Source organism: Emydura macquarii, unplaced genomic scaffold, assembly GCF_026122565.2.
Source record: "Emydura macquarii macquarii isolate MOO-44397 ecotype Brisbane River unplaced genomic scaffold, CSIRO-AGI_Emac_v2 contig_3348, whole genome shotgun sequence".
NCBI lineage: Eukaryota > Metazoa > Chordata > Testudines > Chelidae > Emydura > Emydura macquarii.
In genome coordinates, this window is record NW_027133485.1 from 7,465,054 (window position 1) to 7,490,722 (window position 25,669).

The 25,669-nt window shown below is 46.0% G+C and overlaps 1 protein-coding gene across 1 annotated transcript; it reads left to right on the forward strand.

Annotated features, from left to right (window-relative positions):
- The first annotated feature begins 502 nt into the window (after nt 1-502).
- NCMAP (non-compact myelin associated protein) lies at nt 503-25,126 on the forward strand. Its single transcript, XM_067533851.1, has 4 exons — nt 503-657; nt 20,621-20,716; nt 22,154-22,238; nt 23,936-25,126. The coding sequence occupies exons 2-4, from the start codon at nt 20,632-20,634 to the stop codon at nt 24,075-24,077; spliced, it is 312 nt and encodes a 103-aa protein (XP_067389952.1). The 5' UTR covers nt 503-657; nt 20,621-20,631; the 3' UTR covers nt 24,078-25,126.
- Nucleotides 25,127-25,669: the final 543 nt, after the last annotated feature.

Below are 25,669 nucleotides of genomic sequence, written 5' to 3' on the forward strand. Positions count from 1 at the left end.
AGCTGATCAGAGGAGGGATTGCATGAGCCTCCCCCAGCAGATCCTGAGCGCTGGCTGATCCAAGGCAGACTGATGTGTGTGTGGAGGGAAGGGGGGTGGGCTCAAATCTGAGTCCCGGGGGGCTTAGTTCACCTGCCCAGAAGGGAGGGGACAGAATGGGGGGGGGATTCCTCCCTAGCTCCCCCCTTTACAAACAAATCACTGCCCAGCCCTACCGAGAATTTCCTACTGCTGGGCGGGTGCCTGCCTGGGGGAATCTGCCCCACCCCACCCCTCCTCTTTAAAGTCACTGGGGGGCGGATAAAAGGGATTTCTTCCCCTCCCCGGGCTGCAGCCTGGCTGGGATTCCCCCCTCGAGCTACAGCCCCATAGGGGAAAGGGGATCTCCCTCACCTGCCGCCTAGGAGCCCGGGCTCTGCACCCCCTGCTCGGGGCTGGGGCTGGGGCTGGAGCCGGAGCCGGAGCCGGAGCCGGAGCCGGCCCGGCTGGGTGGGGAGGAGGCTGGTGGCGCCGGATCACCTGGAGCCGGGGGAGGGGCTCTGGCCGGCGCTGCTCCCACCCACAGGCGGGCGGAGGAGCGAAGGGGCCGGGCCGGGCTGGGCTGCCCCGGCTGTCCGCGGGCTGGGAGCGGGCCCCGGACGCTCCGCAGCCGGGCAGGTAAGTGCGTCCTAGTGCCGGGGGCGGCTCGCTGCCTGCGCTGGCAGCCCGGGACCTCTGAGCGGGGGGGGGCCCGGCCCGGCCCGGCCCGGCCCTGCCCTGCCCTCGGGGGGGCCCCACGATCAGAGCCGGGCAGCGCTTGGGGCCCCGCGCCCCTTTCCCCGGCTGGCTCCCCGCTCTGTGCCCCGGGCCAGGGCCTGATGGGGGGGGGGGGGTGAGGACACCCTGCAACGCCCACGGGCAGCGGGGACATTTGTGGCGTGTCCCCCCGTGTCAGTCCTGGCCGCTGACACCGCTTCCCCCCCTTCCCCCCCGGCTGGTGAGGTTCCAGCCCGGGTACCCCCAGGATATCAGAGAGACCGGGGGGAGGGGGGGCGGATCTTTCTTTTCTCGGACTCGCTTCTCTTCCTCGGGTCCTTCAGCTCCGGGCTGCTCCAGATCTGTCCCTGCACCGAGAGACCGAGGGTGGTTCAGTGCAAGAGATTCCCTCCCCCCGCTTGTCTCCGTGCGGTGGGTGGGGGGATTTGGGGGGGGGGGAAGTGAATCTGTCCGGTTGTTCTCCGGCTCAGGAAGGAGGCAGCAGCCCCTCGAGTCTGCTGCGGTTTGCTCTGCGCAGCCCTGTGACACGAAATCCTGTGTGGACCCTTCCCATGGCGCTGTGCTCCTTGGAGCCTGTTTCTACCTTGTCTCTGGCCGGGATGGGGGAGCAGAATCGGAGGGGTGCGGGAGGGGGTGAAGCATCGCACGCAGCCCTCCCTTTGGTTTGGGAGGAAGCGTTTTAACAAGAGGTTCCCACTCCACCAGATCCGTGCTGAGCGCTGAACGCACCATCAGAGGCCAGTGTCCTTCCCTGGACTTGATGGAAATGCTCTGTTGTGTCTAAAAGTGGATCCTGAAATGTAATAAAATATTCTAGATGCAGCCCAGGTTCAGTGCAACCAGGGTCCGCTTTTGTATGGCAGACCCACAGGCCTCCAGTTTCTCACTGTTTACCTGTCCCAGGTATTCGCGATAAGATCCTTTCAAGGGCATTCTTGGGCATAATCGTATCACGGGTTTAAAACCTTAACTGAGAGGTGCGCACCAATTACTGGCTATCAAAATCCAAAAGCGATTGCACTTACTGTCACCGTTTGATTCCATTGGCCCACGGCAATCGCTGTAGATTAACTTGCTGTTTGTGGAGTGGCTGCTTATAGAAATAAGACAAAACAAAAGTCTTTAGGGACACAGACTAGCATAGAAATTGCCTGTGGCATTATGATGTGGTTACATAAGTTCCTAAGGCCAGATCATGCAAAGACTTACATTGGTGATTTACCAGACATGTGAGCGGTCCCATCAATTCCAATCGGGTTACACTCATGTGTAAAGTGAAATGTGTGTAACAGTCCTTTTAGGGTTGAGGCCCCAGAGAGGTTTCCACTAGTTTATTTTTCCATAGTTAACCCAGTGGTCAGTGTGGCATGCTAGTAGCTAAAAGGTAACCGAGGTTTTATAAGGCTGTTACAGAATTTACCTATCAGTCACATTCTGCTCCCAGTTACATGGGAGCAAATAGACAATCATTTGAGTTACTCTGGATTCACACCTGTGTGAGAGCTGAATTTAGACCCTTTGTATTGCTATATACGGAGCTTGTTGTTATACAGCTGTAAACAGGAAGGAAATACAACACCGATGTGACATTGTTTTCCTGCCAAGCTGTCCCATTAGCAGCGACTTGTTTCTTTAATTTAAAAACCATTAAGACAGAACATTTGAAACCGATCTAGGAAATTACCTCCTCCCCAGGGAGAAGTTTGGAATGCACACTTGAAAGAAAAAAAACCAAAAACCTTTCACTAACAATTTTCCTCATTCATCTCTGTGGATGTAATTGAGCTTGTTGTCTTTGGTGTGCTGGAGGTGAGCAAATCAGGTGTGTCCTTAAAGTTGACTGCGTTATGTGTGGTAGCCCTTGGATTCTGGGCTGCCGGATTAGTACTTAATGTGGGGTGAGACAGAAGGCTTGGAACATAACGTCATTATTAGCTTAATGTACAAGTATTGCTATAGCTGTTCAGCACAATAAGGATGGATGTTAACTCCATTATTGTTGGGAAATTGATGAGGTTGCCAACAGGTTTGAAACATGAGATTTCTAGTTTTTCAAGGTAATTGATACACTTACTGCTCCAGGAAGTCACTTTATATTTAAAAAAAGAACCAACTTGTAGGTTTTCTGTGAAGAAAATGACATTACTCCAATACACTGTGTTAGATGGAGTAGTAGGAGGAGGAATCGCAGTCTAGTGGCTAGAGCCCAGAAGCAGTAATCAGGACTCCTAGGTCTCCTCACATCTGATATTGCTATTCACATAAAGCTTTCTCTGTAAAATGGGTATAATTCTGTTCATTCCTAGGGGATGTGAGGCTTAAAGAGTTAACGTTTGCAAAGTGCTATGAGAATCTCCTATAAAGGGTGGCATGGAAGCACAATGTATAATGTGCTATATCTACAGGTTCATACAAAGTGTACCCTGAATAGATGAGTGTTTCATGAGTTCATATGTGCAGTAGCTAGAGAAATCTGGTGACTAGTTTCATCCAGTTGTTTGCTAAGAGAAAGGAGCTGCCAGAGTTTTATATCATAGAGAAAGTGGCTTTTCTCTTTAGTATCCAGTGAAAACTCTGGGGGAGGGAAGGAAAGTAAAGGCCCGGGAATGATGCGCATAGGAATTCTTGTTCTACTGAATCCCAGACTAGTGCAGTACGCTACAGATTGTTTGAGAAACAGAGCAACTTAGTGGACTAGCAAGGATGATTTGAAGGTGCCTAAGCAAATATGGCATGGCTGATTAGCAAATATTCGTTCCTGAATTTTGTAGAAAAGTGGGCCCCTAAGCACAAAGGCTTAGTGAAATGCATGATCAGGGAGGTGGGCTGTAGGATCTGCTGCTGTGGTTCAACATGCCCAGAGAGCAAAGCCTTCTGGGAGTTCATGCTTTAGTAGAAAGTGGGCTGGCTTCCCAGCTTCATAGAGCGAGGGGTCTGTTTGTTCATCAGCACGTAAATGACCTGTGTTTAACGCCCATAAGTGCTAGAGGGAGTTACAGCGCCTGTGTGCTCCCCAGCATCGCTGAGTGAGACCAAGCCTCCTGCAGCTGTCGCTTGCATGCAGAGTGTCTTCAAAGTGTCACCTGGGACGTGAGACTTGCAAAGGGTGTTGCAACAAAATCCAGTATATGAAAGAATCATGGAGCTTTTCTGTAGGCTCTGCAAGCCTAACCGGTGGGATTCAGTGAGTTTAGTTTCCAGTGGAGGAGGGTGCATCCAGGGCCGATGCAACCAGTAGGCAAACTAGGCGGTCGCCTAGAGTGGCAAAATTTGGAGGGTGGTAAAAAATTGAATGGACTATTCCTGAAACTGCATAAGTAAATAAACAGGCTTCAATGCTGGGAATGAAAGGTCAATGAGAATGTACAATCAGTAGCATCATGTTTATCTTTTTCATGTAAAATAAATCTGCAATTATAAATGCAGAATTTTTATTTCTACTGATGCACAACATTCACTTTTGAAAGTTAATGGGGAAGGAGGGTCACAAGGCTGAAGGTTCGCCTCGGGCGCCTAATATTCTTGCACCGGCTCTGAGTGCATCACACATATATCATCATCAACTGGTGTAACTGGTCTCCTTGGTGGTTGTCTGAACAAAGGCACCAGGAACTGAAAGGACCATGGAAACTAAACTCCCTTTCATCCTCAGAGGTGCCCTTTCCCAGGAAGATGTGAGGCAAGTTGATAGGATGGTGTGAAGGTGGCTTGCACTTCTCTGCCAGTGCGATACCTGTTCTGGACACAGAGGACCTTGGCCTGGCACCTTTCACCAGCACTAACATTCATCTGTCCCTATGCAGGGGCTCAGAGGAGATAGAAGAGGGAGAAATAGCTCCATTGTAGACCGTGGTGACCTGCAGAAAGACCCAATTACTAAGGCCCCAATCCTGCAAAGCACACGCTGAACTCGATGTGTGGGAATTAAGAAACACGTGTGCTTAGGTGTGTACAGGACCAGGATCTCTAACTGGTAGCTAGCAGAAACCTGGAATTCTTAAAGGTCAGGGCATCATAATCCGTGGGTCTGCTTTGCACAACAGACCCCCTACACTCAACTGTGCATCCTGGAAATTAAATTAGAGGTATTTTGTCTCTTAAAATTTTCCACCCATCAATGCCCCCCTGTAGATATTTTAAGTTGATCAGAAAGCGTAAGTGACACACTTTTAAAAAGGAAAATATGGAAACAAAAAGTTGTACAGGTTCATCCAACAGCAGAGAGAGGTTTGGTTTGTACCAAGCTGCTCCCATCTGTCTGCAGGCTGCGAAAGTGCGCTTTACTAACACCTTGCTGTCTGATGCCATAAGCAACCAGGGGAGGGGAACCCACCACGCAAGGGCACCAAAGGACCCTGCAGATGGTGCCCTGAGAGAGGGCAGCTGGATGTGAGAGGTCTCAAGGCAGAAACTGCTCCACCTAGCTTTGTACAGCTGAGCAAATCCCAGAGACAGTGAAGAGTGTGCAAAACCCTGGCCTCCGCCCAGGAAGACAGTCCTTGCTCTTGGGGAATGAGCACCGGTGTGCTGTGTTCTCATGAACCTTGTGTGTGTCCAGAGGCAAAATTCCTGAAGAGTGGGGTGTGAGTTCCTCCCTGTCTGGTTTGCATTGGATTTGGCCTTTAATCAGCTTGTTATCTTTGACCTTGCTTATTGGTAGTCATGTGAGCTGCCACCGTGGGAGAGAAGATACATGAGCTGAAGAGAGTCCACACAGGATGGAGTCAGAGGAGACCGGCAAGGGGGAAAATCTCTTGGGATGTACGCATCCGCCGGCTCCCTATAGACACACACCGCTCATTGCTGTCTCACAGAAGGGGCTGGGAGGGGAAAGCCATGAGACTACGGGGATGAAGAGCCATAAAAATAACCTAGATGGGTAATGGCACCTATGGATTTACACTAGTTGCCACCAGGAGTTTGCTACGCCAGTGTAAAGTGCCACAGTCCATGAGTGGGCACTTTGCTGTGTGAAAGTCCTGCATGATTGCATGGGACAGCTGAGTTTTTGTACAGCTATCGCTGGGGGCAGACCGTGGGGTCCATTATTTATTTATTTATTAGTTTACAGCGGAAGCCTTTTATTTGACCAGTTTTAATGCAGACCAAAAAGATCCGTCCTCTGGCAAGCAGTGGCTGCGTTGGCTCGTCTGTTGTGGTTTGCAAAGATGCAATAGAGATGGAGAATTTCACCCTTTGAGAGGATGGCTCACATCACAGGCAACTCAGAGTGGAGCTTTACTCTCTCCTTTAGTGGAATAAACTGGTTAGTAAATGTATTGGGTGCAACAGACCTGTGGGAGTGATGTCTTGCTTCCCTGCGTGTGTGTTTGTGCATGCGCGCACACACAATGTATATAACAGCTCTGCATATTGTTTATATATGGGCCATTATGCATGTGAGCTAGCCACAGGCATTAAGGGATTCTGACAGCATCATGAAACAAGGGTGGCTTGTGATGTTATCAGAACCAGGAGAATTGATTGGTAGCCTAGAGGCTGAGCTCTGCAATCCTAGTGCAGGCAAAGCTTCCCGAGTATATAACTCCTGGACTGGGTCCTTAGTCATAGTTTATGTGTAGATTTGATTTTAATTGATTTCCTGCCTGTTCAATTTGCTTTTTGATAGTTCTGTTTATCAGGCTGTGGTCGCCCCGAGAGAGAAACATCTTGGAAGCGGTTTGCACTTGGAGGCAGGTCTCAAAAGTAGGTGTACACAGCTGCATATGCCTTTTCAGGCACCTCCAACTTCTGATTTGCATGTGCAATTCACGGTGTGAGTGCACAGATCCAGGGGTTGCATTCTTGCATGGGAGTTCGTGGATATGAAAGTCGGGGCATGCAAAAACAAAACAAAAACCCCAAACGACTCTCTTCACTAGAGAGCTAGCAGTTAGCGTTACAGCTTTATATCAATTCTGTGCCTACAGATACAGAATGCTCTCTCGGTCTGGCCATGCCAGTGATGTTACTTCTGGCTGAGACCTGCCTGTCTGACTAGATCTGCTTAGCAGACAGCAAGCACAACGCCACCCCCCGCCTGTTTAAAAATACATTGAAATCTGCCTCCCCAGCCAGCGTTCGCATTGAACCGGGTGATGAAATTCTAAAATAAACTGCCCTTCCTGAAGACGGGGACTGGCCAGTAAAACACCCACAGCTGGCCTGTGTCAGCTGACTGGGGCTCGAGCTGTGGGGCTGTAAAACTGCAGTGTGGACATCTCGGGCTGGAGCCGGGGCTCTGGTCTGAGTTGAGTGTTTCTAGTCTGAGCTGCTGCTGTTGCATATAAATTGCTCAGGGATTTTTATGACCCATCCTCATCCCTTCAGTTAAAACTATTCCGGCTCTGATTCTGCCCCCAACTACTTCCTCATCATCTCTGGGAGCGACAACAGATTCCTGTCTATTCCATAAGGCCCTCTTGCGTGTCTTTGTTCTGCTTGTTCGCATGGTTTTACGTGCCAGGTGTTTGTTCTTTTCATCTGTGATTATTGCAGGTGGAGACAATGGTCCTGCCTCTCTAGGACAGAGCCCCGTCTGCGCCGATTAGAGAGGATTCCAACTCTCTTTACAGCAGGAGAGAAAACATACTGTTATGTCAGTAGCATGGAGCCAAAAAGGCCCTCGAGAACAAGGAGGCAAAACCACTGACCCCCAAGGGATGTGTCTGAGGGCAGAACTAACCTGGGGCTACACAGCTTGCTGTTCTCTCCCACAACACATCAGATACTCAAGACGCCTCCAAGTCCCCTTTATTTTTGCCTCAGACTTGCCTCCCACCCCACCCACTCCGCTTACCGAGGGGGAAGGATGGTCTGGTGAATGTTGTGTTCCCAAAATTGGCTTCATTTCAGAGTTGGACAACGTGATTCTTTGGAGGATGTGTACAGATAGTTTTGTAAAGCTACGAACTAGTGCATGGAGTCTGTCGCTATCGAAGAGGTGGAAGTTGAAATTAAAGCCTGTACAGCTAAGATTGTAAGTTATTACACAAATCTAACTTGGGGACAAGATATTGGTCACGATGTGTGACTGAATGAAACAGGTTACTAAGAGGTGATTGTGTTACAGTAGCACCTGCACTATGTATCTGACACATGCCTCTCCCCAAGAGTTCCCAGGAAATCCTACCATGCCTTTGGAGTTGTTGGTTTTGTCTTTGACCTTGCAAAAACTTAACACATTTGGCATCTTTCCATTGACTTACATGGGCTTTGAGTCAGGCCCAGGGTTTAAGTGCTTGAGTGATTCCATTGAAGTCAATGGGACAGATCCCAGACTTAAACTTAAGCACATGTGTAGTGTTTGCAGGATTGGGGCCTTGATTCACAAACTTGTGGTAACATGGAGTGGAACTAAACCTTTGGCTTGTTCTGTTCGTATTAAAGACAGAGCCCACTTGCCGCGTCCCATTCTGATCTTTGCTGGCTAGGCCCCTGCTTTTCATAGATCTGCTCACTGGTAAAAAGGATGAAATTAAATCAAACACTTCTGGCTGGTGAGTTAACCATTGAAGGGGCCCTCTGAGCTCCAGGAGCGATGTGAAGGAAGTCAAAGAGATTCTTATGTTTGCTCAGCCAGAAAATCCGGTGCCCTGAAAGAAGTTTAGAAAAATATTTGTCTGTTACCAAGAAAAATAACTTCCCTGCCTTCTGTAAGCGTCTCTAACACGTCTCCTGAAGACGCCGCGGTCACGCGCCCTTCCTCTGGCACAGCAGGGTTTAAAACAGACAGACAAAAAGTGTTTCTCATGCAGGGGCTTTTGAAACTAGAGCTGGGATCAGCAGACTGGATCGAAACTCTGGGGCTGCTCAGCTTTGGATCCAAATCCACACATCACAACTGGCACCTAGCTCTGTTTGAAACACCCGGGGTTGGTTTTTCTTTTGGGACTTGTTACAATGAATGTAGGGCTCGCTATAATCTGTCTCTGAGCAAGAGCGTTGTCTGTGAAATACGAATTCATATGCTCAGCGAGAAAGCCCTTGCCTCTTCCATTTAGCACAAGGACGAATCTTCAAGCCATAATTCTTTATTCTCTCATCTTTGTAGGCCAAATCCTGGTCTCACTGAAGTCAGTGGCAAAACCCCTGGCATTTGGGGCCCAAGTGCTTTTTTTATGGTGCAAGGTGTTACAGAAGAACTGCCATCAGATGGCTATTTCTGAAATACCAACTTGACTGATGCTCTTCCAGAATGCGACAGCCCTGCCTGGAGCCCCACATGAGTGCAGCAGGGCATTTGTCTTTCCAGCTCCGGCCTGACTCGATTTTCTCAGAATAATCTTCAGCTGGAAGGAACTCAGCCCCTACTGTGTGAATGGCCTCTGAAATGTGGCTTGTTGTCTGCGTACGGCACTTGGGACCTGTCACTGCTCAGTAGTTTTGATCTGTATCATCTTGAGGGACCGAGTGTTTTCTTAGAATCTTTCTGTGACCTTCTGCACTCGCTGTAGAGGTCACCTCTGTACATTAATTTAAGGTGGACAGTCAGGTGTGGGGGTATATTGGCTTTACTGCTTCAACCTTCCTCACAGTGTTTTGAAAGGTGTTACAGAGCAGAGTTTCTCAGCCATTGTAGCCTGCCTTGTGTCAAAGATAGAGAAAATACCTTCACCTCTGCAGATCTAACTCTTCTTGTGAAAGGCAGGGGAGTGGTCCCTGAGTTAGTGTATTTGGCAAAGCAGGTTAGAATGCATTGGCTAGGTAGCTGGTTTACCTTTTTTCCTTTGAGTCCACTTAAGAAGTGGCAAAAACCCAAACCATTCCCTCTTCAGAGCTGGTCTATCTCCTTTCTGAAAGAGTGAAGGCATATATGCAAGTGAGACGTAAAGCATCCAATTGCCTAGGCCTTCCCCAGGGGATATCAGAACCTCACCGCAGAGGCCTGCCTCATACCTGGAGGATCGCTGTGGGGGAGCGTAATCTGGTGGGTAGAGGAAGAATTGGAGTCAGAACATCTGGGTTCTCATCCTAAACTGGCCATCATCTTGCTGAGTCATCATCAGCAGGTGACTTAGCCTCTCAATCCCCTCCTTGTGAAATCGGCGCATAGTTGTCTACGTGTCAGCGGTGCTTAATTAAGTGCTTCGAGAACCTCAGATGAAGTTACTGTCTATTAGTATAAAATGGGCGATGTGCTGGGTATCGTTGAGTGTGCAATCTATAACTCTTGCCCTTTTAAATTTGAACTCCTTTCTTTGGGCCTGTCTACACTGGAGCTGGAAGGTGTCAATTCCAGCTCAAGGAGACGTCACTATGCTTGCTCTGATTTGAGCTGGCATGCTAGAAATGAAATGAAATATAGCCACAGCTGCATAAGAGGTGGGAGGGGCTAGCCAGCCCACGTACCATCCCGTCTGAGACACGAGGTGTGTCCTTGGGTCCCCTCCCGTCTTTTACGCTGCCATGGCTACATTTCATTTTTAGCATGCCTGCTCAATCAGGGGTACCGTGGGTCTGTCTCCTCGAGTTGGAAATTACACCGCCCACTCAAAGCGTAGCTATACCCTCAGTGTTCTGCGGAGAGTAAGGAATCCCTTTGCTACGAAAAGGCTAAATTCTCTGTTGTGTTTCCCCCTGTGATTAGCATAGGGCTTTTTACATTAGAAACAACTTCAGTTCTCATTTGCCCAGTCTGAACTGCCATCTGGGGATGCTTATTTTAATGTTTCTCGTATGTCCAGTCATAAGTTTAAAATGTACAGTGTGGTTGGACAAGAGAGGCAATGTTGTAAAGGGGCCTTTTAATTAAAAAGCGTTGACAATAAAGGAAACCCTCTAATATTCTTTTCAGGAGTATGCTGTGTAATTGCTCCTAGGTCTCTGTTGCTGTCTGATCCATCATTCAGGCGTTGCACATAAATGGGCAGATTTGTTTTAAAAAGCAAAGGATTCTGGGAGCTAGGGTTTTTTGTTTTTTTTTTTAAATGAATCACTTTTAGACTGAAACAATGAAGTAACTCACCCTTCTGGCAACGCACCCATTAGAGCAGACAGTTTCTGGTAAATGTCTACTGAAGAGCCTTACTGTATAGCCTTATGATTGCCAAACATACATTGAACTGAATAGATTTTCTTCTTGGGATGCTTTAACTTTCACTTTGAGTTTAAGCTGAGGGTCCCCTCCTCCCTCGTGGGTCTTGTGTAAAATCCATCTTCGAGCAAGAGGCTCAGCCTGAACTGACACATTAACTAGCTGATACTTAGAATGGAGGTTTTCATTTGGCCCCGGAGGAATACCTGAGCTGTGTGGACTTCGTAGTCCTCTAGAGGAATGGCGAGCTTGAACTCAGGAGATCTGGGTTTCCCGTGTGAATTTGGGCAGGTCACTTCACTTGTCTGTGCCTCAGTTCCCACCTGCCAAATGGGGATAATGCTTCTGTTCTCCCACCCTGCCTGTCTTGTCTATTTAGCTTGTAAACTCTTCAAGGCAGGGACTGTCTCTCACTGTGTGTACTTACTGGGCTTGGCACAATGGGGCCCTGACGTCAGATGGGCCTTCCAGGTGCTACTGTCGTACAGATTAAGAATAAAGATTGTGTATTCGCACAGGGAGAAAGGGGCCGTGTGTGTGGTTCGGTGCTTTAGACAGAGGCAGGGAACTGGGAAATCCTGCATCCCTATCCTGGGTACGATACTGACTCCTTTGGTGACCTTGGGCAAGTCAATTGAGCCCACATTTTCAGAGGCAGTCTCTTCTTTTGGATGCCTCCTTATTTTGGGAGCCCAGCTTTAGACATCCTGTGGCCTGATGATTTTTTAACAACGCAATTCCCGTAGAGTCCAAGGAGAGCTGAGGGCTCTCAGCACCTCTGTAGACTGGGGGTGTGATGTCCAACCTGGACCTTTCCTGTGACAACCTCCATCTACCTTACAGCCTCCCGGGAATTGCTCAATCGCACAATGCAGCCAATTTCTTTGGATCAGGCCCTTAATGCTGTGAATTTGGTGTGAGTGGGAGACGGGAACAGCACTTCAGTCTCTGTCATAACATCCCTGCTCTGGCCCATATTCTTTTATCCTTTCCCACCACTCCTTTCCTCTTAGGCAACCCTCTAGAGGGCAACCTGCCAGATTTGATCTCCTTAGAAAGCAGCATTAACTGAGGAGGAGCAAGAGCTTGGTGCATGATCAGATAGAACTGACTTATCTCTTAGCGATGGCTGTAGTGTCTAACAACTACTGTGCTGCAGGCATTAGGAAAGAACAAGAAATTTGGGTGCTGGGCTCCTTTTGAAAATCCCCTCCGTAATAACTATTTAAACCAGGCCAGGCGAGAGTCAAGTCCTTGCAGGTGGGCTAACACAGCAGAACTAGGGGCAGAGGCTGCAGGGCGATGGATCAAACAGGAGCTGAGGGGCTGTCAGTCCTTTGCAGGCTTTCTTTAATACTGCTGCCATTGCTGGATACAGAAACCACCTGTCGTCTCATGTAATCGCCACGCAGCCGCAGCAAGGAAATGAAAGTGCCCGTGTGTGTTTCAGAACAGCTCAACCTGGAGGGCTCCATGCCAGAGCCCTGAGAGAGACAAATGCTTACGTAAAGGTGCTGGTCTGACATCAGGATACACACTTAATGCACAGTCGTATTGTTTGCCTGAAGCCACATTTATGCAATAGTTCCTGCAGGCTAAGCTGAGCCTAGACTTTTTTTTTTTTTTTTTTCTCTCATCTCCCTCGAGAACCTCGGCCACACGTGGTAAATTCAGCCACGTTCAGATTTCTCTGAAGTACATAGTGGGTGTTTGTAATTTACCAAAAAAAAAAAAAAAAAAGTTTGCCTTAAAACTTGGGCAACTAGTTCCTGGCTGCGATGCCTTGTTCTGTGGTTGTAACGTGACTCCGGTGATGCATGACTGAACTGCCCGTAGACGCCTTTTGGGTTGAGGTTGAATGGCCTATTCACCTATTGGCTCAGGGGGGAAGAAAAATGGATTTTGTGATTTTATTTTTAGAGCCCTATTTCCCCCTCTGTGTTGTTGGATCTTGCCATGAACACTTGATCGATTCCCTCACAGAAGATAAAACCTGTTACTAAGGAGAGGGCTCATTACCCAATAACTCTGAATGTCAGTGCTGCATGCATGTGAATGTTGTTGCTTCTGAAAGGTGCTGGCTCGATAGCTCTGGAGACAAGTGCCTGCTTATCCACCAAACATTTAGAGCAACAGTGTGAGCCTCAAGCCTGACAAGGAGGGCGCATCCCTCCAGCTGAGAGGGTCCTTTGGTTTCTGAGACTAGTTGAGTCCTTGGCCTTTCTGGTGAAGGGTCAAGTGCGGTGATGGTTTTGTGATGTGGACACCTTTCCATAGGCAACTGGAGTGAGACTCGTTGAACTCATTTCTGATGGGCTGCCCAGCAAACCATCAGACAGGAACAACAGTGTGTGTGAGGCTGGGGCTGTCAGTGGACCTAAGGGAGTGAAAAGCACCAACCCCCCTCCTCCCCATTTAAATTCAATGGGATTTGAGTGCATAACTCTCCTAGGCTCCTTTGCAAAACTCAGCCTGTGGGCGTTGTGACTAATGCTCCTTGCTTACTGATCAATGGGGTGAGCTTCCTGGAGTCCCTTTTGCACTCACATAGGTGCAGCTATAAATGATGTCACTTCAATCACATTAAAAGCGTTGCTTCCTAGCCTGCTCTGCCTCAAGATCTCCGATAAAATTTGTAAAGTACCAGAGCTAAATCCCATTCTCAAAAGTGATTTAGGCACTTAGGAGCCTAACTCTGATTGAAAGTCATGGAGAATATTCCCCTTCCTAACAGCTGTGACATGGCCATTGATCCAGTTTTCTTTATTTACACAAACCACTGTTTGGCTTGGTCTAATGCTTTCAGTGGCATTTACTTCATCATGTGTTACAGGCCAGTGTGATCTAGAGATTAAGTGGCTAGACATCAACAGAAGTTACCCAAGGTGGTCAAGGATGAAGCCCCATGCTCTGAGTGAGGAGGGCAAGTCACTTATTCTCTCAGCCTCCGGTTTCCCCACATGTTAAGTGAGGCTGTTAACTCCCACCCAGTGGAATGGAAAGATTAATTCATTGTTCTTTGAGATCTCCGGGCAGCAGCTCTATAGAAGTTTAAATATTATTCCAGGTAATACAGATACAAGGGCTGATTTGATATCCAGCTGAATGTCTGGCTATAAAACAGTGTTTTAAATAGGTAGTGGAGCCAATGGGCACCCTTGAACCTTTCCGTTATTAATGTTTGACAGAATGACCCTCTTCTTCTGGGTTGCTAAGTGCTGAATTCTGCATCTTTCCCTGAGCAGCACCTGCCTTTCCATAGCAGGAAGTCAGCTCTAAATTTAAGCTCTTATGGAAACATGCAAACAAACCCTATATGTTTCCCCACCACCATCGTCTACACTCCCCAGGTGTTTTAGGCAGTAGCAGTAGTTTGATTGGTTAGCTCCAGCCCTGATGTTGTTGTGAATGAGCATGTCCATTCAGCTTGAAATGCTGGGGTTGAGGGGAACAGGAAAGGTTTTATAAATGGAGGCATTGCAGCCAGTTGCCAAAACAACCAACATACTGTATCTGTAAAGGTGATTTAAATGGAAATGTGCCAGGGCCTGAACTCTGCTGGTTATTTTGCAACCACCTACTGCACATCTGGAAATAGTTCCACAGTCTGTGGTCCCTTTTCTCTCTAGAATTACACACAAATTAGCAGCTCTCGGGAACCCAGGCAGGTGTGTATGTACCGAATGAGGTACAGCACTGTGGGTGTAGGACAGGGAGTGTTTAAAAGGAATGTTGATAACCAGAGTCCTATGGTTTGCACTATTAAGCAACATCTACCCAGTGCTGTTCATCTTTGAAACACTTCATAGACAAATTAGGATGTGAGCCAAAGCCCACTGAAGTAGATGGAAAGATTCTCATTAACCTCAGTGGGGTTCAGAGCATATGTTACAGGCCACTGTGGTCCAGAAATTAAGGCTTGGTCTACACTACAGTGTTAGGTCGACATAAGTCGACCTAATTATGTCAGAGTACAGACTGCAGCCTTGCTCCCACCCGTGGAACTACACCAAGACATTAACTGCACCTTCACGAGAGGCGTCAGGTTTATGTCAGCGTAGTTAGGGCAAACCAGTGGCTGTGTGGACACTGTGGGATACTTACATGCTAGAGCTGTGAAATTGACAAGGAAGCCAGGTGGATGGGGTGTTCCAGCTACAGCATGGCAGCTGCTGGGGCTCTCGACTCCCTGCTCCCTACTGGGAGCATGGCAGCTGCCCAGAGAGAAACTTCAGGCAGCCCGGCTTCTGGTAGGGAACTGCACATGGAGCTGGGAACCCAGGCTCTCAGCCAGAGGCGTAGCCAGAACTGATTTTTTGGCAGGGCCTGTGGTTGACCCAGGTGGGCACAAGTCTTGTGTCACAAGCAAAACAGCTGGCTTTACAGAGGCTGACACAAACGTGGGATGAATTACTTAAAATGTGATTGGGTGGGTCTGCTTTCAAAGTGGGTGGGCCAGGCCAGGCCCACCCATAGCTACGCCACTGCTCTCGACCCCCCCCCCCCACCACCACCACCACCACTCTTAAGTCAGTGGAAGCGCTCCTGGTGAGGACATACACCACTGACAGAAGGGCAGCGTGGACATGAACCACCAGTGGCTGTAAGTTGACCTAACATAGGTTGACTTCACTTTTTAGTGTAGACATGCTCTAAGGGGCTAGAAATCAATAGCTATTAGCCAAGACGGTCAGGGATGCAGCCCCATGCTCTGGGTGTCCCTAAACCTCTGATTGCCAGAAGTTGGGCCTGGATGAGAGGATGAATGGCCCCCAAATATGCAGATCAGTAGAACTTTTCCCTGTTTCACAGGTGAGAAACTAAGCAGAGAAGTTTCTCCAAGGCACTGTGGCAGAACCAGGATTAGCCCCCCAGAATTCCTCGCTCCAGTCCTGGGCTCAGAATACCATGCCTCTCTAACGGGCATTTACAACCTGTATATTCAGCAGGTTTTCGGTAGCAATATGGAAATGAAGTTATGACGCAACCTTATTTTCACCTGGAGTCCTTGGTATGATTGTCTGAAAGCCAGCTGTGGTCTGTAGACAAAATTCATCCCTGCTGTAAACAAGCACAACCCCACTGACCTCGATGAGGTTTCACTCTCTCAGACCACACATCAATTTTGGCCCCGTAAATGCCAGTACGCTGGCAGGCCTCTATTTACTATAGGTAGCGTCAGTGGCCAGTTGGTAAGTTACTGGCATGGATTCGAACCAGTGACTAAGAACTGACAGATGCAATATCCTGTTACCAATCTGCAGAAATATCCACCTCTCTCTCGTCGTTGATTGTTTGACATTTTTAGCATGCAGTCCAAGAAAATTACCCATCGGTTTCTGCACTCTGAAGGGCCTGGAGCATGTGTTTCTGTAGTCACGAACAGTCTGCTACACCGTGAAAGCTGGCCATGACTTTTCCTGAGTCGAGCTCTTAAAGAAATATTTGCTCAGCTTCCCCTCAATTGTAATGCTTGACTCCCATCACACGCTCATTGCTGTCATCTTGAAATGAGAGCAAAGACCATTGCCTGAGATGCCTTTTGTACGGTTGTCATTAAACAGGCACACAGTACTCAGCAAGAGCGTTAACTGAAAGGGGGCAGTGGGTGATGACAAATGCAGCTTTGTGGAGAAGCTGCAATATCTTTTTGACACCGAGCTGCCAGGTTTGATCAGAAGAGTTGCCAACTCTCTGTAAAACACCATGGACTAGGGCTGGGGGGGCGGAGGGGGGGGGCGAGTTTTTGATCCAAAATCCGTCTCTTCAGGGTGAAAAGATCTATGACCAGACTAGATTATCTTGTTACAAAAGTAACTTGGCCTTGGTTACACAAAGGAATCATTCAGTCAGAGCAAAATGACCCAGTTACGGATTCCAGGGCAGAGTTATTTTCAATTTTTTTTTTTTTTTTTTTTTTTTTTTTTTTTTGACCAAAGAGAGTTGAACCATTTGACTGAAACAACCTCGCGATTCTAACGTTTTGAACTGGGGCAAACATTGGAAAAAGCAGCCGCTTCCCTCTGCCAGTAGCTTTCTGAATTCCCATTCCCAGTTTATTAAAAACCTGTTACTAGAACTCGTTACCATTGTAACAAATCCATGACTGTGCACAGATTGGTTCACAGATTGACCAATTAGAATGTAATAGGGACAGAACTTGGATCATGTTCCACCAGCCAAGGGCCAAGGTTTTCAAAAACCAGAGTGACATTCTGGCCCCATTGCAGTCACTGGGAGTTTGCCACTATCTTCGGTGGGGTTAGGATTTCACCTCACGCTAGGCTCCTAAATCTCTATTTAGGTTTGCAAGTGGCCTGATTTTTCGAAAGGTAATTTTTGAACCAGGTGTTCCATACTTTTAAAGATCATGCCACTTACTTGGGAGCCTAATTCTAGGCTCCAGTTTTCATAATCTTGGTCCAGATTCTTACTACTCAGTTACTAACGGAGAATCACCATTAGCTGCTAGCTGTATAGGGCATATGTCACAAAGCTTAGCTGGTCTGATTCCAGTGAGCAGAATATGGTGCAGCCCAGGGTTGCCAGCTCAATGCAGTGCTAATACAAATCTCCCCTCAAAACATGGCACACGTAGAAAGTTATTGATCAGGGACATGGTCTTTGTGCAGGAAATGATTGGTACCTATTTCTATCATAGATGGAAACAGCAGCCCTGGCCTTGTCTACACTAGCGCTATGCCGACAAAACTTTTGTCGCTTGGGTGTGGGGGGAAAAAAAACCCTGTGAGTGACATAAGTTTCGTCAGCGTAAGCGCTTGTCAGCATAAGCGTGTAACATGCTTTCTCACGCTGCCATAGCTACCGCCGCTCATTTAGGTGGTTTCATTATGTCGGCAGGAGAGCTCTCTCCTGTCGGCATAACATGGTTGCACAAGCGCTCTTCCAGCAGCACAGCTGTACCGATATAGCTGTGATGCTGTAAGTTTTAAGTGTAGACGAGCCCTGAATATGCAAGGTCTATGTGTGCAATCCAGGGTGCAGCAGTTGTGCTTCATCGTCTTCTCTTGAGCCAACACATCATGGGGATAGCAGGGTTAGCGCTGACTGAGAGCTGTGCCAGGGAGCATATGTGCCCTGGAGGTTCCCATGGTGACAGTGGGCTCCCTAGCTCCCAGCACCCAGTGGCAACTTGTCAACCAAATACTGTGCTGGTACAGTATGTCCCTGCTGCGCCCACAGAACAATGACCACATGGTAACTCTCTCTAAGCCTGCTGCCCAGCCACTCCTACCTCTTCACTCCATCTTCCTTCAATGGCAGAAAGAGCCTTTCTGCTTCTGCCACGAGCCGGTTTCAGGAGGCTGTGGTCCACGTGGTGCCGTTGTTGAGCACAAAGGCAGTACAGGGAGTACCGCCGATGGCATGAGGAGAAAGGCAGAAGCCTGATCTCTGCTCTCAGCAGGTAAATAAGGGGGAGCAGTGAATCTATGGTTTTCAGGGATGTGATCGAGCCCTACAGATGGAAGGTGCTGCAGCAGTATAAAGGGTCGTTGTCAGGACAAAAATGTCAATTAACTGGAGCCTACTGCCCTCACGAGAGGAGACTCGGTTACATCCCTGTTTTTTCCTGAGAGACGGAACCCAGCCTCAGCAAAGGCGATTCGAGACATGATCCCGCTCTCTTCCCAGAAACTGCACCTGGTGTTTCTTTCTTTTGTAGATTCTGCTTCTGTGAAGCTTTTTGGCCAGGAGTGACATAAATTAGCATTTTGTTTGTACTTGTTAGTTGAGTGTTATAAAGGTATGCGGCTTGTAGTTTTCCCCATATCACCAGTTGGTTTCACTCCATTTAAAAAAAAACAACAACCTATACTGGGCACTGGTTTAGCTTTAATTTTACACAACATGAAGTAAACCGATACCAAGAACTTGCCCGTAAAGTGTACAATATCCCAGTAAGAAAACGAGTAAGGTGCAATCCTGATCAGGATAGACAAGATTCAACCATAGCACCAAGTGCTGAGAAATGATTTCAACCTCGTTGGAGGGCATTATATCTTTAAATCAAAGAGTTGAAATAGATGTTGTGGTCTCCATGAAGTGGTGTTCAGATCCATCCACTGTTGAAGGATTATTTTAATGGTTACGGTTACTAGTAACACTGACTGGTTTTATAAAGCGTTTCCCACATTAACATGTACAGACTACTGTTTTCCCTGAGAATGCTACCAAATGGAGTAGAAAGAAGAAACAAACTAAACTCTCTCAATTGATCCAGTCACGAACTTGTCCTGTCCCACTTCAGACATATTAGTCAGAGTGGACTGGATTGCACACCTCATTAAACGTTGCCATTATGGCTCTCCTGCAGTACTTGTCATCTGTGAAATCATAATTGACTGCAATGTGATTTAATTACAGGAATGGGTTTTTTTCACCTAGGATGAAGAAAGTAATTTTGGTAACTGCTTTATTGTGTGAACATTTAAATCTTCGTTTGGCATAAGGATTTTTTTCTCCCTCTCCGCCCAGAGAACTCTGAAAGAATGAGAGTGCAGACTATTTATTACTGATTATCACTGATACGTGCTGTAGAATCTCATGCTTGCTTTCTTTTGCTGGCCCCAAACCTAATCATTCTCCCAAATCTCTCCTGCCAGTCTTACCTGACTTGTCAGCAAAGATTTAGCGGTGCGAGATCTCCTAAGGCTTCATTAACATTACTGAACATTTACCACAGAGATTTATCATAAATAATCAAAACTGACACAACTATCAAAGGATGCTTTGGGATGCAGTAGCCTTTTTCAAACAGTCTCTTTGTTCACTTACTGAATCACAAAATTTAGCATCCCTAACTGAGTCTCCCAGTCATTAGTGCAAGTCAATGAGGAATGTAATGCAACTGTGTAAGGCATATGTGAGAATCTTCTATTCTTTTCCAGTTGGCCTCCCTTGATGTTCAAAACAAAGCCCCAAACGTTGCAGTCTCACTATTTCAAGTGGTAGTGTTTCGGACAAGTACTGCAGAATACAGTTCATGATAATATAGGACGCTCCTGTATTTTCCACTTTCAAGGTCAGAATTGTCACTGTGCCAAGGTTATGGCCTGATTCTTGGGCTATTCCAAATATCAGGAGTTCCAGGCCAAACTGCAGTGTGGACTTTGAAACTCACTGTCTTTGTAGTTGGGTTGCCTGTTGTCACTTGTTTCCAGTTCATGCTATAATTTCCCCTCTGAAACTCAGTACTGCGTAATGGTAACATTGCATCTTTGGCGTGCAATTACTAACTAACTTACTTTATTCCATGTATCAGCAGTGCCGAGCACTGTACATTTTAAGGCCAAGAGTTCACTTGGGGCTGGCTCTTACTCACACTGGCTGAAATCATGGCGCCATTGAAGTCCATGGCAAAACTCCCATTGGCTTCAGTTTGACCAGGATTCCATCCATTGTATAGTACTTGACTCCACAAGTGGTTCATTAATTTCAACAGAACTATTTGTGGTATAAAGTGATTACAATCTGGCTCTTGGTTAAGAGCCAAATATCTGATGGATAATTGTCCAATTATGTCAAATGGGTGCTGTGACAGTAGCTATTTCAGTTTTCATAGAATATTAGGGTTGGAAGGGACCCCAGGAGGTCATCTAGTCCAACTCCCTGCTCAAAGGAGGACCAACCCCAACTAAATCATCCCAGCCAAGGCTTTGTCAAGCCGGGCTTAAAAAACTCTAATGATGGAAATTCCACCACCTCCCAAGGTGACCCGTTCTAATGCTTCACCCCCTCCTAGGCAAAAAGCTTTTCCCAAGTTTTTTGTTATGTTTTTTTAAATGATTCTTCTTTCTCTTTGTCTAGCTGGAATCAAGATGACGACAGCTGCACCACTGGGTGATAGTACCCTGTCTCCAACAAATGTGACCACAATGTCTCAAGAAGAAATTCTTTATCAGAGTAAGAAAAATATTGTCACCATGGATTTTTTTTTTTAAAGTTGGATTTTAAATGCCATGTGTCTGGGCAAGATTTTGAAAAGATGTCTGAAAACATTCCCATGTGCAAACCTTGTTAAACAAGGGACTTATACAGAACTGCCCCATCACCCTTTGAAAATTCAAACTCCTAAAGATAATCAAAATTAAATACAATAAAATGGATTTCAGTGAGCTTTTAAAAAAAAAAAAAAAAAAAAAAAAAGAGTGGTGTTCTTGCCAGTCCTGATTAAATGCAATTGTACTAGATTTTGTTGTGTGTTTTGCTTTCAGCTATTAAATAGACACTGACATCTTGGAAAAATAAGGAAAGTCTTTGGTTACTGATAACTTCTTAGATTTTTAAAATGTTGTTTTTTTTAAATCTAATTTATTCATCATCATTAGCTAGTCTTGCAAAATTTAATAGCCCAGGCACAAAGTCTGTTCATCTGCCCTCTAGTGTGAAGATTGTAATGAAAACCATATGATACATAGAACCCAATCCTGCAAAGACGTATGTATGTACTTAACTTTCTGCACAGTGAGTAGTTGTTTGTTTGGTAGCACCTAGAAGGGCTAGCAGAGATCATAGCCCCGTTGTGCTGGGCATCATACAGATTCCTGGGGCGTTGGTCTACACTGCAGCTGTGAGTGTGCGTCCCAGCTCAGATAGACAGATGCACTAGCTCTGCCCCAGCTAACACACGAACAAGAGCAGTGTAGCCGGGGGGTAGTACAGGTGGCATTTTGGGTTAGCCACCTGAATACAAACCCGCCTGGAATCCCTGAATTTGTACTTGGGTGGTTAGCTCAAGCCGCTGCCCACGCTACTCCCGGCTACATGGCCATTTTTAGCATGTTAGATCTAGTGAGCTATCACATATCTCCCTGCTCGAGCTAGGAAGCACGCTCTCAGCTGCAGTGTAGACATACCCATAGTAAGGGGGAGTTCCTGCCTCAAAGAGTTTACAGATGAGACAGACAAAAAATGGAAGGGAACACAGAGGCACAGAGAAGGGAGGTGATTTGCCCAAGGTCACATAACCGGTTGGGCGGAGCCACAGGTCTCCTGAATCCCCACCCATTGGACCAAACTGTCTCTCAGTGGGTTTGTTTATTTCCTGTATTTCCTTCAGGGAGGATGGTCTGTTTTCCTCAATCAGTTTGTTTTATTTCTAGCCAGTTTTACTCTCTCTTTCTTAAGCACTAGCTCAGTGTCACAATGTTTGGAGTTAAACCTTTGCCTGCAGCATTTTCACCTCAAATCCCTGATTTTCCTGAAGCAAAATAAAAATGGGAACAAGATTTGGAAATCTCTCTTTAAACATGGAACTTAAATTAACCTGGCAACGTCCTGTTCCAACAATACAATAACATTGTTTAAACAAAACATGCTCTTTTCCCCCTCCCCTCCTAGGTTCTGGAGCAATAGTAGCTGCCATCGTCGTTGGAGTGATTATTATATTTACAGGGGTTCTGCTCACCTTGAAAATGTACAACAGGTACATGGCTTTATTCCTAATTTCTTTTGTGTCGCTAAGGTTAGACAGGATAAACCAAAATCATTGCCATGTGCTTAGAATTGGTTGTGTCTATGCTGTCTTATCTTGCATGCCACTTCAAGGACTTACCTGCCAAAATGCCAAGGATTAAAACTACAATGCATTTGAAATTTTAGATGTCATAACCATTCTCTCTTGCTATCTTGAGGATCTTGTCTTTTTCTGTTCTATCCAATCTAGCACTGGTTTCCTTGCCGTCCTCCCTTCTCATCTGCACCTCCTGTATCTCCATGTCTCGGTCATACTTTCTGATCGCTCAAACTTCAGAACAAAACATTTTAAATTCCTTTTGCATATGCCTCTTGATGTCTCTCTCTCCTTCTGCTATTTTGCTGTATTTGAGTCTATATAAAAATTGTTTTAGATGCAGTTTTCATGAAAGACTTTACAGGAAACAGAAATGTAACTTCCCCAGTCCTCCTCCTTCCTAGTTCCATTTCCTTTCCCTCTCATCCTGGTTGCTGGTCCTTTCTGCTCCCTGCTGCTCCACATGTGCCAGCATAGCAGCAAACTGAAACTAACCATAAATCAGGTCAGTTTCATTTTGCTCTAAGCAGGAGAGCGAAAGTGGATTTGTCTGTTTTGCACTGTTGCTTTCGTGTGTCCAGCAGAGGCTTTTTGCCTGCCCACCCCAGAAGGCTTTGTCTACCATTTTCTGACTCCTGCTGCCTTCTGGTTACTTGCTGCTTCCAGATGAGGCAACTTAAGTGAACCAGATCATCTTCACGAATCCTGAAGGAGCTTATGTCTTCAATTGTCTTTTTGTACCTGTGGTGACAGAAGCCCACTGCCTTTTCTCTTAGGGGAGGATACAAATGCACCATTTGTTAGATAGGGCAGACTGGCTTCCTGTTTGCTTGCAGGTGCTAATAATCTACAAAGCTCTAAATGACCTGGGCCCTGGCTATTCAAGCTGGTAGAAATTTTTTGAATGAAAAAATGTATTTGAAAAATGGCCTTTTTCAAAAAGTAAAATCTTTGCCAAAATCGTGACTTTCATTTTTGATGACACTTAATCAATTTTTTTCATTCAGCAATAAAAAAAAAACTTGCGAAAACTTGTGGGGGAAAAACAATAAAGAACCATTTCATTCCCTGCAAAATAGTAACATCTTTGAAAATGTTTCCCAAAAAAAGTTACTCATTTTTCAACCTTTTGTACTGGGTCATTTCCCCCTCTTGCTATTCCCCAATGCAATTAGTCAGCTGTAATGTTTTCTCGGTCAGTCCCCAAGGATTAATTCTTGGGAGCAGGCAATGGAATATTCATGGTGTTGGACCATGTTCTTTGGAACTCGTAGCTAGAGTTTAGCAGAGTGGGGCAACAGAGAGCTGCTTATTCTGGCATGTCCATGGAAGAAAGTGAGGTGGGGTGTGGATCAAGGACTCTCGTCACCACACTAATGATCCATTAATAACACTGGGTTTCAATTAAAATCTTGGGATGAAATATTGGCTCCATTGAGTAAAATGGCAGGGACTCCCATTGACTTCACTGTGGCCAGGATTTCACCATTGATGTTCAACACACCATGACTTTTGCCATTTCCCCCTCATGCAGCACCTAGAATGGGAGGGACCACGCCCTTACAAGTAGGAAATGATGAGGAAGTTTTAAGTTTAATTTCTCTTTACAGACACATGAGGGCAAAAAGAGAGCTGGAACCCAAAAGCACCAAAGTCAAGACCACACCTGCTTTTGTACAGAACAGTAACAATGCTAACCAACCCCCAACAGTAACTAACATACCAGTGGACATCCATATGCAGAACAGATGACCGTGGACGTTTGCCTTACCTATGAGAGATCACTCTCCTTGAAGAATGAGACATGACAACCAGACTCTTTGTTCACATAGGCCAGTGACTCTTTACTGAAGGAGAGTTGGTACAGGAATAGTTACTACCCATTACTTTTTCCTGTGGAGTTAAAACCAAGAATTGTATGGGTAACTGGACACCTTTTATTTTATTAGAATGAAAAAAATAAAAGGCTGAGCACTTTTGTATGGCTGATCTACCAATGTGATGGCATCACATCAGCAGGAACATAAAGAATCTTAACATCTACAGTTCCATAGAGAAAATAAGCAGCAACAAATGGCAAAATACCCTTTTGATGGATCAGAAGATGCACATGCTTTTTTTTTCACAGTCCTTGATTAGTCATGTGCAGTGGGGTGGGCTTTCTTTTCCTCTCCTGCAGTGATCAGTAGTGATTGAAGTTGAAAGATCTGGATGTAAAGGCTACAACTATGCTTCATTCTTGGATTTGTTATGCTTGTATCTTTTTATTTTTATTTTAAGCATAAGAAATAGCATGTGAAGTAACAAAACTGCATTCAGACTTCATTGGCCTTTCTGATTCCCAATCAGACACATGCACGTGGATTCAGATAAAACAGGGTATGAATGTGATATGCTTGTTTTAAAAGAAGATTTGCTGTGTTCTAGCAACTTGAGAGAGTTTGCAAGTTTCCAGCGGAATCCCTCTTTTCAGGGATTTTAAGTCAGCTGTTACGTCTGTGCTGGGTTCTCAGCGTGGGAACACTTTTATTTATTTATTTTGTTTGTTTGGTTTTTTTTAACAAAATGATGGGATGGGGAGAAAAATCAGTTCTATTTTTAAATTAGAAGAGGACAAACAGGAAGAAAGTGGGAAAACTAGTGACATTTTTTGAGGCTGCTTTTCTTTAACTTAAAGATAGATTTTTTTGTTTTAAACAGCTGAAATGACACAATCCATAATGTAGATTACAGACTTTGGCCTTTTTTTCTGCAGAAAAATAAATTTTAAAAGCAACCACAAGCAATTTGGTTTTGCATGAGTGACTACTGTGGGTGTGCAGTAATTTAACAAAAATTTCCCAAGGATTTTTCACAGGCCCAGTGGGTGCACCCACAGCAGCTGCATTGTCATGCTCTCTGTGGGCTATTGTGTCCAAGATCTACATATTAAAGTGTCTCTAAACACTAGCTGACTGAACAGACAGTAATGGTTCAGAAGGTGGTGCAGCCTATTGGTCTAATAATCCACCTTGTGCAAAAGCCCCTATATAGCGATGCACATCATACTGTTCTAATTAGCATCAACCCCATCCTTCAATTTGCCCAGCCTCTTGTCCTCCACACTCTCAGCTTTTATTTAAAAACAACAGCAAACCCTCTAGTTGTTACATTTGCAAACAACACCTCAAAAATGTGAACTGAGTGTAAACGATGAAGAAGTGTGTGTCTGGAACAACAGCTTGGACAGGTGTGAACTGTCCCGATCATCTCACTGAGGTAAAGTCAAGCCTGGTCTACACTTTAAGAAATTATACCAGCATAACTACATCAGTAAGGGGTGTGATTTTATTTATATATATATT